The following is a 12,922-nucleotide window of genomic DNA, read 5'->3' on the forward strand; positions in this document are numbered from 1 at the left end:
CTTTCTGCAGTTGTCTCTGAAATGGGCTTGGTGATGGATGGTGACAAACCACCTAAAGATGAGTAGATATTTTGCCTCTCTGGAGTGGTGAGTTAGTGTCTAGCATGGTAATGTCACAAAGAAGAGGAAGTGGGCTGAGAGAGTTGCTAATCAAGAATTACTTGAACTGGACTCACAGAAGAAGAGCTAGGCAGCCAACTGCCCAGACTGAATCCTCTTCTTCCATGAAGATTTAAATCTCTTTTTAGGAGAGATTTTGTTCAATCAGGACATCTTTTGAGGTTTATTTTTACCTGAACGGGAGCAAAATCTGTGTCCTATGCACATTAAGTCCCACTCATGTGGATACAGATACGTGAAAATGCCTCCCCTCTCTCAGGCCAACACAACCTCTAATGCAATGCAGTTTGGTAACTCCTGCTTACCATTAAACTCTGTTGAGCTGGGCATCTTGCCACTTTTGTGTGGCTCTTTTTTTTTTAATATCCCATAACTGCAAGTACAGGAAACTAACCTGGGCCAGTTCCAGCCTGCTGTGAGCTGGCTACAGCATTCTAGGACTAGGCAGTGATCATCATAAAATTATACTTTTTCTTACAGTGAAGAATTACCACAAGAAGGGTTTGCCATGTCTGAAGGCTGAACTCTGAGACACTGGATTAATTTCCTAGCTGTGTCACAGCCATTCTGGATGCCTTCAGAGCCTCTTTCACTTCTGATGGGATTTTCAACCTATCTACAAACGAGAGGTGCCAAATTCCTCATTAATGCAGTGACTGGCACAGTACTACTTTGTTCTCATTTGGAATACACTTGATATCTTGAAATCCAAAGAGAAATAAGTGGATATTATTACTTATTATGCTCAGAATTGGGGTTATCCTATGAGTATTCTCTTTAGAAGAACAATTTTGAGAAGTCAATTTCTCCATTAGAAGCTACAGTTGCATATTGTGACTTGTGCATGTAATTTTACATTACTGCCTAGGTAATTTTTGTCAGTTTGCTTTGAATAATGAATCAATTCAAGGAGACTGAAACCTATTCAGACACCTAGTAATAATGCAAGGGCAAAATTCATCAAGGTAAAGGTTTACCCTCTGTTGTTTTTTTGTGTTTAAACCCAATGTTTCATTTACCTCCCTGATTATCAGAGTCTCTTCCACTGTGATCTGAGAACTGTGTAAATTGCACACATCAGTGATGCCCCTGGCTGATCTACAGTCACTTCAGTGCAGATGCCACGTTGGTGTCTCTCTCCCCTCACTCCCTCAGGTGTCTTGCTGATGGCCACAGTGACTGCACTCACCTTTATAAATCCTCCTGTAGTGTGAAAACAAAACACCAATTTTATTCTCAGAAATAACAGTTGAAAACAAATATTTCCTACCTTGGATGATCCAATTAAGCAATAAGAAGTGGCCTGCCTTTATGCAGCTTGCCCTGCTGTTTTGTAGTTTCCATGTAAGGCTGTTGATTTAGGTGCAAGTTGTTGTCCGTTTTCTAAATTCGAGTGTCCAAGTTGTAAGATTTTTGAAACTGTTTGATTGGCCTTTCAGGGTTATTTAAAAAAAGAAAATGGGTGGTCAGGGTTTCCACAACATTATTGGTGCTGATTCAGGCATGCGAGAAGCAAGTCTGCAGAGGGAGAAGGTATAGTTTTTCATATAAGATGTTTTCTCACTTTAACCACACTGTGACAGACTGTAATGAAAACTCCAAAAACTTAAGTCAGTTTCTGGCTCTGTGCAAACCTACAGGAAAATATTTGTGTGTTTGCTTGATAGGCAGAAAAACATTTAGAGGATGGGAGCTTATTCCCTGTAGTCACTTTACTTCCAGAAAGATATGAACAAAATGCAAGTGTTCATTCCGGAATGATTTAGGCTTCAAGCATGCAATGAGTAATATTTTTTTCTACCAGATGACAGTAGAAAGTAGGGCTATAAAAGGTCTGCCTAGCATAGAAGTATATTAAGGTCTTTAGGAGACACAAAACAATTTTTGCACAATACAGCACATCAGATGCAAGTTGAAACAATCCAGGAAGAATGTGCTGCATCCCACAGTTCAGGCATGGTTTATTTAGGATAATTGCCCAGCAGGATAGTTGTCCCTTTCCAAAGTGCACTGGAAAGTCTAAAAGTACTAGAAGTATCATCTTGCAAAATTTCTGAGTACCTCTGTCAAGAAAACAAATACTCACATTTTCCCTGGTGTCTTAGTCAGCAATCTGCAAGACCTCATTTTCATAACAATGAGTAACATTCTTACAGAGCAGCTGGACTGCTAATTAAACAAAATAATCCCTTATATCTCCAAAATATATATATAGCTGAATAATCATCTGTTACAGACTTATGTATGTTAATAATGGTTTTAATGAGGGAGGAGGTATTATTTGTATTTTCTTCTTGTTAGTGTCAGTTGAGTGCTAAAGACCCCTTTTAAATGCAGGGTGCAAAATGCACCCCATACAAAAGGAGCATCTTGCCACAGTTTCCAGTCTGAGCAGTGGAAAAGTTGCCTATTTTTTGTAAGGGGCAAAAGAAACAGTAAGATGTCTCTGGGCACTGTCTCATAGGGCACAGTGGTTTTGGAGTGCAGCCAGGCTGAAGCTCAGCCACTCTCTAAACATCACACCTGAAGAGAGATCAGAAAAAGATGCCTGATTCTCAGGTATGTTGTGGGAGTTTCCGTAGATTGAAACTTCAATTCCCATTGTTCTTAGTGCTATCGCTACTGCACAAATGGTTCTGTATCCACTGCCTTTCTCCTTTGTGTTAACCTGGTTGTGAAACCTGGTGCCTTACACAGAGCTTCCAGATGAAAAGATTAGGTTTAAAGTTGCTCCATGGAACAAATTTTATTTGATAGATTCCATGTTTTAGACTCTAAAATTTCTTGCATTTGGTGAACTTGCTGAATGTCCAGAGTCCTGAGGTAAACCCACTACAGTCCTGTGGGAGACTGGCCAAGGAGTCAGGGAGTCTGGGAAGCCCCAGCCTTCAGTGACATCAATACCTGGCTTTGCTGTTGGTTTTAGGACAGAGGAACCTTAGCTGAGCCGTTCCATTGTCTGAGCAGCTTCCTACTGACTGGAGGACTGGGAAGAACAAAAACATTTCATCTAATTCAAACTGAAACCAAATTCTGAAAAATATGAAGTTTCCTGTTAGCAGGAAACCCCCTTTCCTGGCTGTCCTCAGTTCTAAGTTGGATGACTTCATCCTCTCATGTAAACTCAGGACAGTCGTGCTTCTTAACTAGTGGAGTTTCAGTACACAAAGGAAATATATAAAGATAGTAGATTATAATGATTGATTTTAATGAGAAGCACAGAAGGGAATTATCTACATTTAAAGTTTTAATGTGTTTCCTGACACTGTTTCTCTCTAAATAACTGGGTAAATCAGACTAGCTTTTAACAGATGATGTTATATATCATTCCAAACACAAATAATCTAACTACTGTAGCTGGAAGGGAATTTACTCTGTCAAAGTCTAGATAGGTTTTTGAGTCAACAAATATATAGTTACAAATCTTAAAAATGTGTAGGCCAGAAGCAAAGGTTAGGTCTTTCCCTGTCACATCATACATAACACAGGCAATAGATTTTTCACCTGGTTTCTCCCAGGTTTATACCAGCCATTCTTAGAGCAGGAGGCTCCTGCAAAGTGGTGAGTGGAGTGGCTCCTCTGGGAGAGGACAGAGGCCTTCCACACAGCAGGGGAGGAGCAACTGGAGAAGGTGGAAGCAGCTTGTCCCCTGGCCAAAGGGGGAACTCAGAAGCTGCAATGGTTGATAAGTTCAGCAACTTTATCATCATGTGGTTGAAAATGAAGGATGCTCAGGATGCCTGTTAGAACTCCCAACAAAAAGGTACATGACTGCATTTGGCATCAGCTCCTTTGTATTTTGGTAGCTGGGACTGAGACAAAGGATTTTTATGAAGCACACTACCATCCACTAAAATTAATAATCACACTGAATACCAAAATCAGGTAAACAATTTAGGCATTGGTTTTCTGTTACATTGTAATTTCTGAATCATCATTTGCATGTGCTGTTCACAATACCTTTTAATTCCTACTCCCGTATCTCACATTCCATAATGTTCTAGGATCTGTCATTCTCTCACCCTCTGGACATAACCTACTTAGCATTTTTCTCTTGCTCCATCAACTCCTTTGCTCTTTGAATACTAACTATTGTTTATGTATTGAATAGTAGATGTATTATGTATTTAATTATACCCTTATCAATTATTCTTCTGTTGCATTCAGTGTTGGAATATGATGCTTTTTTTTTCTAGATATTCCAGTTCCTTTGATAATAGCTATTGCTCTTCTTGTAAATCATGTCTTGCATATAAAACAAAATATTTTGTACAAGTGCTCCCTTTAGCCAGGGGCACTTGGATCTGAAAGGTCCTCCATCAAAATTTAATAAATGTAGGTTAATCCCACTGTCATAACCTCTCCACGAACTTAATTTTCATGAAAGAAACCAGAGCAAGATAGAAATGAGCAACAACTTAAAGAAGATGTAGCATCTTTTTATTACTTGAATGACTTTACATGCAAAGAACAGAGTCTGTGTGAAATGACAAAATACAACAAAGTGAATGCAATCTGTGAAGGAAAAGACATGGCAGCAGAAAATATTGAAAAGCAGTCACAATAACAGTTGAGGTTAATGAGAGCTATTAATAACACTGGTGTAACTGAAACTTCTCAAGAGTAGTCCAGCAAGTGGAAGCATTTGTGTAAAACAGCCAAACATGACATATTTCACTAGGTATTTGATCGTACCCTTTGATTTCTGGAACACGTGTTGAGGAATTACCATATGTATGGATGGAGAAACACCAGAAAAAAGTGATTATCCTAAAAGTCTGCCTTGGCATACTTACTGAGAAGGAAATACTAGTAGGAAATTTCCTACATACTGAGAAGGAAATTTTGAAATTACAGCCAATACTAATTTTCTTCCTTTCATTTGTATACTGGCACAAAGGAAAAAAGAGAGTAAACCCAAACCAGGAGCTGTACCTGCATTTTTTCAATATATTCCTTGGAAAGTTTTGCTCTACCTGACCTTGAAATATTTCACGAGAAGATATAGTATATTTTCATGAATGCTGAGGGTACACCAATGATGCTCCCATTCAGAGACAACAAAAGCAGACCATTCTCAAGGATCTTGGAAAGGCTGGGTGATGACAGCTTACAATCCAGTTGACAGAAATGGAAGTTTAGTGCTGAGCATGAGATAATATAAACAGATCAAGGAGAAATACTGATGTATTATTGATCACTAATTCATCTGCAGAGTAACAACTTGAACAAAGGTATACTGAAATGATATAGGATTCTAGAAATTCATGTCCAATCTACCTACAGGAAAAATCTTAAGAGCTTTGTTGTAGAAAAATACAAAATGGACTCAAGAGTTGAATCTGAATTGAGAGTTTGAAAATCTCAGGGATTAGAGAAAGCAAACACCTATTCCCAGAGTCTCTGATGATACCAGGCAAAACTGCCAAATAATACTTCTAAGCAATGCCACAGGGCAAGTCTTTCTCAAAAGTAGGTCAATGACTATAAACACATGGCTTGTGCTTCTGACATCTTCACTTGAAATGAATAGCATTATGCCCAAACCAGAAAGAGCCCAGCACAGGTATGAAGAGCTTCCTGTGTCTGCCTACAAGACACATGTTGGCACAGACAGACTGCAAACCATTGCTATCAGTAAGAGGTCAGCAGGCACTTTTACTTTCAGCTGCAGTTTTATGAGTGCCAAACAGAAGGCAGAGCCCGAAAAGACTTCAGCAGTAGCTGGCATTCTATCTGCAGGATTTGGAGGAAGTGGGAGGGGGGATGGGGGAAAAGCCAGATCCTGACATTTTAGAAGTAGCTGTGGTGAGGTTGTCTAACAGGAAATATTTTATGTTACGGGGTTAAATGCTAAAAAAATTTTTGAAAATTATACTAATGCTGTATAATAAGTCCTTCAAGGTGAAGCATGCTTCATATTTGTGTACAGAGAGGTAAGCACATGTGGTACTTTCCCTCAGGTCTCTGTCCTAACGGTTACCTTTCTTTTCCTGTGCAGAAGCTTTGACAGTCCACTTGCTAGACTCAGAGGGACTTAGCCTGTTTAGAACAACTCTTACACTTTTAACAAGACCAAATTTCTTTCTTAGTTCCCTGTCTTTATCCTGACGTGCTTCTTCGTCACTTCTTTTTTGCCAGCTGTCTTTGGATGGGAATGCAGTCTTGTTGAGGAGCTGAAATGGTAAAGAGTAGAACTTGACTATCGGGAAGTGAGTGTTGTGTAGTCATTTGCCTCCCACCCCAGTTTATTTTCACAGCCTTTTTTCTACAGTCTCCCATACCTTGGGGATGTGGCTTTGAAAGAAGAATTTAATTCAGGAGAGATCATGCAAGCCAGCCCTTCTCTATTCTTCCACTGTTACTTTAAAAAATAATCATGATGGCACTCATTACCTGTTTTCAGAAATCCAACCTTCTCCCTTGGGAAATATCTTGCCATTTTATTAAACTTTGCCCTACTGTTCTCTAAATAGCAATAGACTGCAATGTTTTTGTCCTGTTCAAATACTAAAAAAGTCTTGGTATATCTCAAGATTTCTTTTTTTCTCAGCATTATGTAATTTTTTTTTTTTTAACAGTAAAGTCTTATACGCCTTCAAGCCTTAATTTGATTTCCTCTCTAGTGATTGTATCCACTGGATTTCTATTTAGCTTCCCCACAAAAGCATGAAAACCAGGTCACTCATCTTTCATAGCCCTTGCCCTGTTATCAATATTCTGAATAGTGCATTTTGCATTCAGCTATGTCTAAGAGGAGAGCAATTTACTATCCACACACAGACACTCACCTGATCATCAGAGGTTACTGCCTGCTGCCTTTTCCCAGTAGGAGGGGAGCAGTTCTTGGGCTGAGAGAGGGTACTCCTCTTGTGTGAAGAGAAATGTGCTTCATTTGATGTTTCCTCTTGGTGTGTGGGGGTAGCACAGGCTGTAAGACACTTTACATTCTGTTTCACAGCATCCTCTCTCAACACCAGTGGACGTGGAATGTTGAATGTTAGTTTACGGACAGAACGACATGTAATGAGCCAAACGATGGTCTTCATATACAACATATGATGGCCACCTATCATTTCTGCTGACAGATCTTCAGGCCTCATTACATATAGAAGGTAGACTTGACCATTATAGATCATTAGAGCATTTCCCTTAAAGAGAGGAATTTCCAGTTGTTCTCCAATAGGGCCAATAGATGAAAGTGTTAACATACTCTCATAATCGTTATTCTTGATATTGGTGAGCGACTTTAAAATTTCTGAAACAGCACTGTTAGATGACTTTACAACAAGACGATAGGATCTTGTTCTCTTTCCATCTGTATTTTTTTGTGCAGGCTCTTTCACTGGAGTTATTTGGGAACATTTCTCATCTTCAGTTACATCAAGACTAGAACAATGTGTTGTCAAGTTTTGGCTGCTTGGTATTGAAAAATTGTGCCAAAAGGATCTGGGACTCTCTTGCATATTTATTATTGGCCATACATAAATGACAGATTGTGTTTCTGTAGCTTGCCTTTCTTCAGAGACCTTTCTTGCTGCAGCTAACAATAGTTTCTGTAGTTTAGATGGGAAGAAAGATAGCAGTATTGATGCGATTTTTGCTTGATGTGGTATCTCTAGATCAGGTTTTAAAATCTGTGCCTGAGATTCTTCAGTAACTTCAAGAGGGTCAGAGATTTCAGAAATGGATACTTTGTCTTCTTGGTTAGCAAGAGTCGGTGAGAAGCCTCTTTGCAGAGAGTGCTTTGCAGCTGAGGTTTCATTACTGTGAACTGTTGAGAGCTTTCCTCTCCCAGCAGAGGTCATGCCACTGTTTTCTCGTATGTTGAAATCTTCCTTGCTGTTCATTTGCTGATCCTCTCGTTTCAGTGCAGATATAGCACTGGTATGCACCTCCTAACGAGTGTTGTGGTTTGACTTAATGGATTCTGTTCAGACAGATGAGCTTCTGTGACGAGGCAGTTGTACACATTGGAAAGGCTTCTGGAGGAAAGAGAATGCAGAAGGAGTTTCAGCAGGTCTCATCTATTTTCACCTCTTTCCTGAAGGGTTTGACTTGGGCAGCCTGACACGCTTACAATAAAAGTGGAAAGAAATTAAAATGGGATTAAATGTTTGTAAATGCACATAGTGGTTTTTCTTTGTTAACTTAAAGTAGATTAATAAACAGAAATATATTTGTCATTTAAGTATTAAATAAATAAGGCTCATCTAGCCAGTAGAATTTTTCTGCAACAGTAATTTACTGTGAGATACTTCCAATCTTGACTTAAATTGGTGGTGAGTTTCGGCTTGATAGGAATTTACCCAATACTGCAAACTGCTGGTGGACAGGATCTGTTTTCTTTAGACGTAGCATTCCCTGATGTAAGAAGATGCAATCTCCTTAGACACACCACCATTAAAATCAATGCACATTTTTAATAAAAATGGTCTTAACCAAAGACCTTTACAATTGGTTTTGTGCTTTGCTTGCAGAGTGACTTGACTTCAGCAATCAATCCTACCCTACACAACTCACTGGTGTAGCACAATCGGACCCAGTAGCTTTGTCATGGCTTTTAATAAAGATGTGTAAAAAAAATCAAGTTCAGATGCATATCTGAACCATATAAGCACCAGTGAAATTGTAAAATGCTAAACAATCATAAGAACATAGTTGAATTTATAGTAGAAGGAAACATGAAATTCAAATTTTTATCATGAACGAAATTAACAAATTCACTTTGAAGTAACTGCTGCTTCTCCAGTGGTTATATTTTCCAAGGAATAACCTACTCATCTTACCACTACAGACTTGATGTTGTAGAAAGGAAACATACAAACTCACATTACTTGCATGTCAATCACACAACTCTAAGGTGTTTTTTAGCCTTCCTAAATATTAAAAAACACAGCGAGTTTCATCTTGATGACTGAAGAGGTTCTACTACTTAACTTACAATAAGAAATGTAATAAAGACAAGTTCAGTGAGCCTCTGTTTAGGATCATGAAAATTACATGGAGTCCTTTTATATAGTAGGAATGAATAAACTGAAAAATAAAATGACATTTCATCCTCATCTAGGCCGTACCTTCTGCATTTACTATGCATATACCTAGATGTAATTAGAGTCAAATTCCAGGATTCTAATCAAGAATAATTAGAAATAATTATATCAATTGTCAACAAGTTATTTGAATAATTAATTGTACACATAGGAGGAGTGAGGTCTTCCATAGAAGCAAACTGTAAATCAAATATTTTCCTTTGCTTTATCTGATGAGTGGATTTTTTTTGTTCTGTTTTTTTCCAATTCTGATTTTAGAGGGTTTTACTATGTCCAGCAGTGTGGTGTGATAAAATTAGGACCAGTCTTCTGACCAAGAAAGTATCTTAGTATCTTAAAAAACAGAAAGTCTCAGAAACCTAGAGATGCAGCAATTAAACCAAAATTAAAGAAAAAAAGGTAAGGAAAAAGGGTTCTATTTCTGGGATAGAGAAATCCTGGTAAACTCTGAAGCCAGCTGGAAAAGAAGCAAATATCATTGCAGAAGAGAAAGTCTCCTTGGTTCTAAGAAGTTATAGGTCAACTGTGAAGGCTCTGAACTGGCTGATGTAGTGATAGGGCTCATTTGGTATAGTCTCCAACTTTCATGATAAATACATGGTACTGTTCTTTATATTGTAGTATACAGTAGTGACTGTGGGTGTGCATTTTGTCAGTCCTTGAGTTTAAGAGGCAACCCCTTGTGTCATAGATCTCAAGGGTCCCAATACAATTTAAAAACAAATTATTATATTTACATGTATTAAAATGTCCTGATGTGAAAAAAAAAAAAAAAAAACCAAAAAAAACCCTGAAAGAATTTCTTCTTCCACCTTAAAACTTGCAGACTGCAAAACAGCATCTCACATTTAGAAATTGAACAGCACAGATTCCCCTATTACTTGGAGTTCATGGATATAAATCTTTTCCATCTGAAGTGGTCTCATAGTTTCATTTTTATGACTGTGACTCATCATTGCTCTATCTTCACCAGAGATGAAGACAGCAAAGAGTCTTAAGAGAACTCACAGAAATTACTAGAATTCATATTTCAGGTTTCCTTCTTTTTGATAAAAATGTGTCATGCACGTGCAAGGGGTCCTTCTAGCCCAGTCTCTGACTCTGACAGTGGCCAAAAGCAGAGGCCCAGCAATAATTTGAGAAGAGGCCAATGCACACAGTAGCAATTTCCTGGATGCCCCCCAGCCTCCAAGAGTGGCACAGAGCCCTCCTGAGCCAGCAAGGATGCCTCAGTGGATTTCCTGCTGGCACCAGGCCCTGCTGTGTAACACCGCCCTGCTTCCCTGCCAGCTTCAATGCCACAGTGGTGCCCCAGGGCCATGTATAGCCAGAACACCTCCTCAGGTGACCAGTTTGGGGTCAAGCCCCAGCCCCTCCCTCCTGGGGGAATGGAACAAGGGGGTGAGGTTTAGTTACCATTAGAGCCAGAGCACAAGTGCCAGGCTGGAAGCTCAGCCTTCGACTGCTGCGGCAACTGCCGTGTCAACTGCCAAAACTGCAGAGCCTTCTGGAACCTTCCAGGCACCAGCACCTTCCACTGGCTGCTGGACAGCAGCAGTTCAACAGCTGCTCTGCGTGACGCCAGGTGCCCTCAGCTGCACTGGCACCTGCTCACAGGCCCTGCGCTGTGCCTGCATGGCCATGCTGCCCCTGAGCCTGGTGTGCCAGGCTGTGCCCAGCCCTGGGAAGGACAGGGCCCTCGACACCGTGTGGCTTCAATCCCTCCTCACTGAAAGAGTCGGACTCAATCATCCGTCTGGGTCCCTTCCAACACAGATGATTCTGTGACCTGCACCATGGCGCCAACCCTCATGTCCCTCTGCCTTTCTGTCCCTTTGGCCTCTGCAGGGCTGCAGCATCCAGGAGCCCAGCAGATGGCAGCTCTCCCTGTGGCTCACCGGCCATGCACCCCACCTTTCCTGGAGGCCCTGGAGGCCCTGCCTGAGCCCTCCCCATTGCACAGTCTGGCCACAGTTCTTCACTGCCCCTTCAGATGTCCTTGTCCTCCAGCCAGGGCTTCAGCAGCTCTGGAAGGGCTTATTAGCAGGCCCAAGCCTCCCTTCTGGCCTTTCCTGAGTGCTGTTTCCCTTGTTTCCTTTGCATTGCCAGGCAGTGCTCAGGAGCCAGGGCAGAGACCAGCCCTGTGGCCAGGGTGAGTAATGAAACCTCCACCCTGAGCACATCTGTGCTGGCCCTGTCCATCCCATCCCATCCCATCCCATCCCATCCCATCCCATCCCATCCCATCCCATCCCATCCCATCCCATCCATTACTCCCTGCTGTGGCCCAGCTCAGCCCAGCCCTCCAGGAACCTGGGTCACAGCCCATCTGCTGTGCTCTGCAGGCAAGGCAGACTCTGGTGAGGAGGCTGCAAACCAGAAGGTTGTGTTCCTTACCTGCTTACAGCTTGGAGAGGAAAGAGAAGGTTATGACATCAATCCTCTATCTGTCTTTTTCACATTGATTTGGGAATGTGACACAGCACGTCACAGACAATGAGTAGATGTTAGATTTCATATTGATTTTCTTTGTTTTCCTGCACAACGGTTTTCTTTAAATGCCATGGGGAAAAGAAATCCAATTTCAGTGGGTTCTGAACGAAGTCCTAGCATATCAAGCACTTGCTAATAATACACTATGTTTATTTATCTGTGTCAGATGCTGAGGTGTGACGTGTAAATACAATATACTGCACAGACTTTGGAAAGGGATGGCCTCCTTCAGCTTGTGATAAATTCTGTTTGAAAATAATGCATAGCTTCAAAGGGTACACTTGGAGAATGGGAAAAGGCAAGCACCCTTCCACAGCCTGTACAGCCCAAGAGAGTAAATTATGATGACGTGCAGTACAGGAACAAAGAACACTACACAGACATGACTGTGGGCCTGCAGTCACCAGACCAGCCAAAGTCTACACATACTTAAAAATAATACGGTTTTGTAGTGTTTCCTATGAGTGACTACGCCCTGCCAGAGTGCTGCAGAGCACAGCACAGGCACTGGAATGTGTCAGCTGTGGAGGATGCAAGGTGCCCTGCACAGCTCACCAATGTGTACCTCATCCTCCTGTACCTCTGCTGTCAGGATTCTTCCATCAGCCTGGGCAGCAGAACAGAGGTGTTCATTTCAACTACACATTTCAGCTATGAGCTGACCGCATCCCTGTTCTTGTCATTTGTGGCTCTTATCAACATGTGGCACAAGAGACTGAGTGGACTGCCTGCACTGCTTGAGCAAGTGTTTTGGGGCCTTACAGCAACCTAGCAGGGCACAAAGCAAAGCAGATGCCAAGGAAGCTCTAGTGAACCAGAACTGACTTGATCTTATTGCTTCTATACATCTTCCACAGTTGAACAGATTATTTCCACTCAAGTATCTTCCTTTTTAAATGAGTCCACTTATTCCAGTCGTCAGCTGATGTCTGCTCTTCATTGATTTTACAGTCACTAGGGAGCTAGATGGTCACCAGCTGTGTAAGGAAGATGAGGAAATTACATCTCTCACTGGCAGACCCTCGGGTCTGTGTATGGCTCTGAACTACTGGGACACAGGAGTTATCACCAGGTTTTCATAATTTTAAGTCCAGCTGCTTGTGCTTTGGCACAATTCAGCATGCCTCCATAGCACACAAGAGCATGGACTGAGCTAAGGACTGGCAGGGAGATGGTGGATTCACCACCCCTGGAGGTGTTTAAGGAAAGACTGGACGGGCTAGTTAGCTCTCAGGTTGGACTCGATGATCTCAGAA

The 12,922-nt window shown here is 41.2% G+C and overlaps 1 protein-coding gene across 2 annotated transcripts; it reads right to left on the reverse strand.

The window, feature by feature from the left end:
- Positions 1–6,028: 6,028 nt before the first annotated feature.
- On the reverse strand, positions 6,029–10,739 carry LOC146439620 (uncharacterized). Of its 2 annotated transcripts, none has more exons than XM_085055580.1 (3): positions 10,590–10,739; positions 6,912–8,195; positions 6,029–6,296 (listed from the first exon to the last, which is right to left on the reverse strand). In XM_085055580.1, exons 2-3 carry the CDS (start codon positions 7,968–7,970, stop codon positions 6,093–6,095), a joined length of 1,263 nt encoding a protein of 420 aa, XP_084911706.1. In that variant the 5' UTR covers positions 7,971–8,195; positions 10,590–10,739; the 3' UTR covers positions 6,029–6,092. The 2 variants fall into 2 exon arrangements, with proteins under 2 accessions (XP_084911706.1, XP_084911707.1); XM_085055581.1 differs by having other exon boundaries at positions 6,912–8,105; positions 10,590–10,730.
- Positions 10,740–12,922: the final 2,183 nt, after the last annotated feature.

Source organism: Lichenostomus cassidix, chromosome 3 (genome assembly GCF_008360975.1).
Source record: "Lichenostomus cassidix isolate B80296 chromosome 3, HeHo_3.0, whole genome shotgun sequence".
NCBI lineage: Eukaryota > Metazoa > Chordata > Aves > Passeriformes > Meliphagidae > Lichenostomus > Lichenostomus cassidix.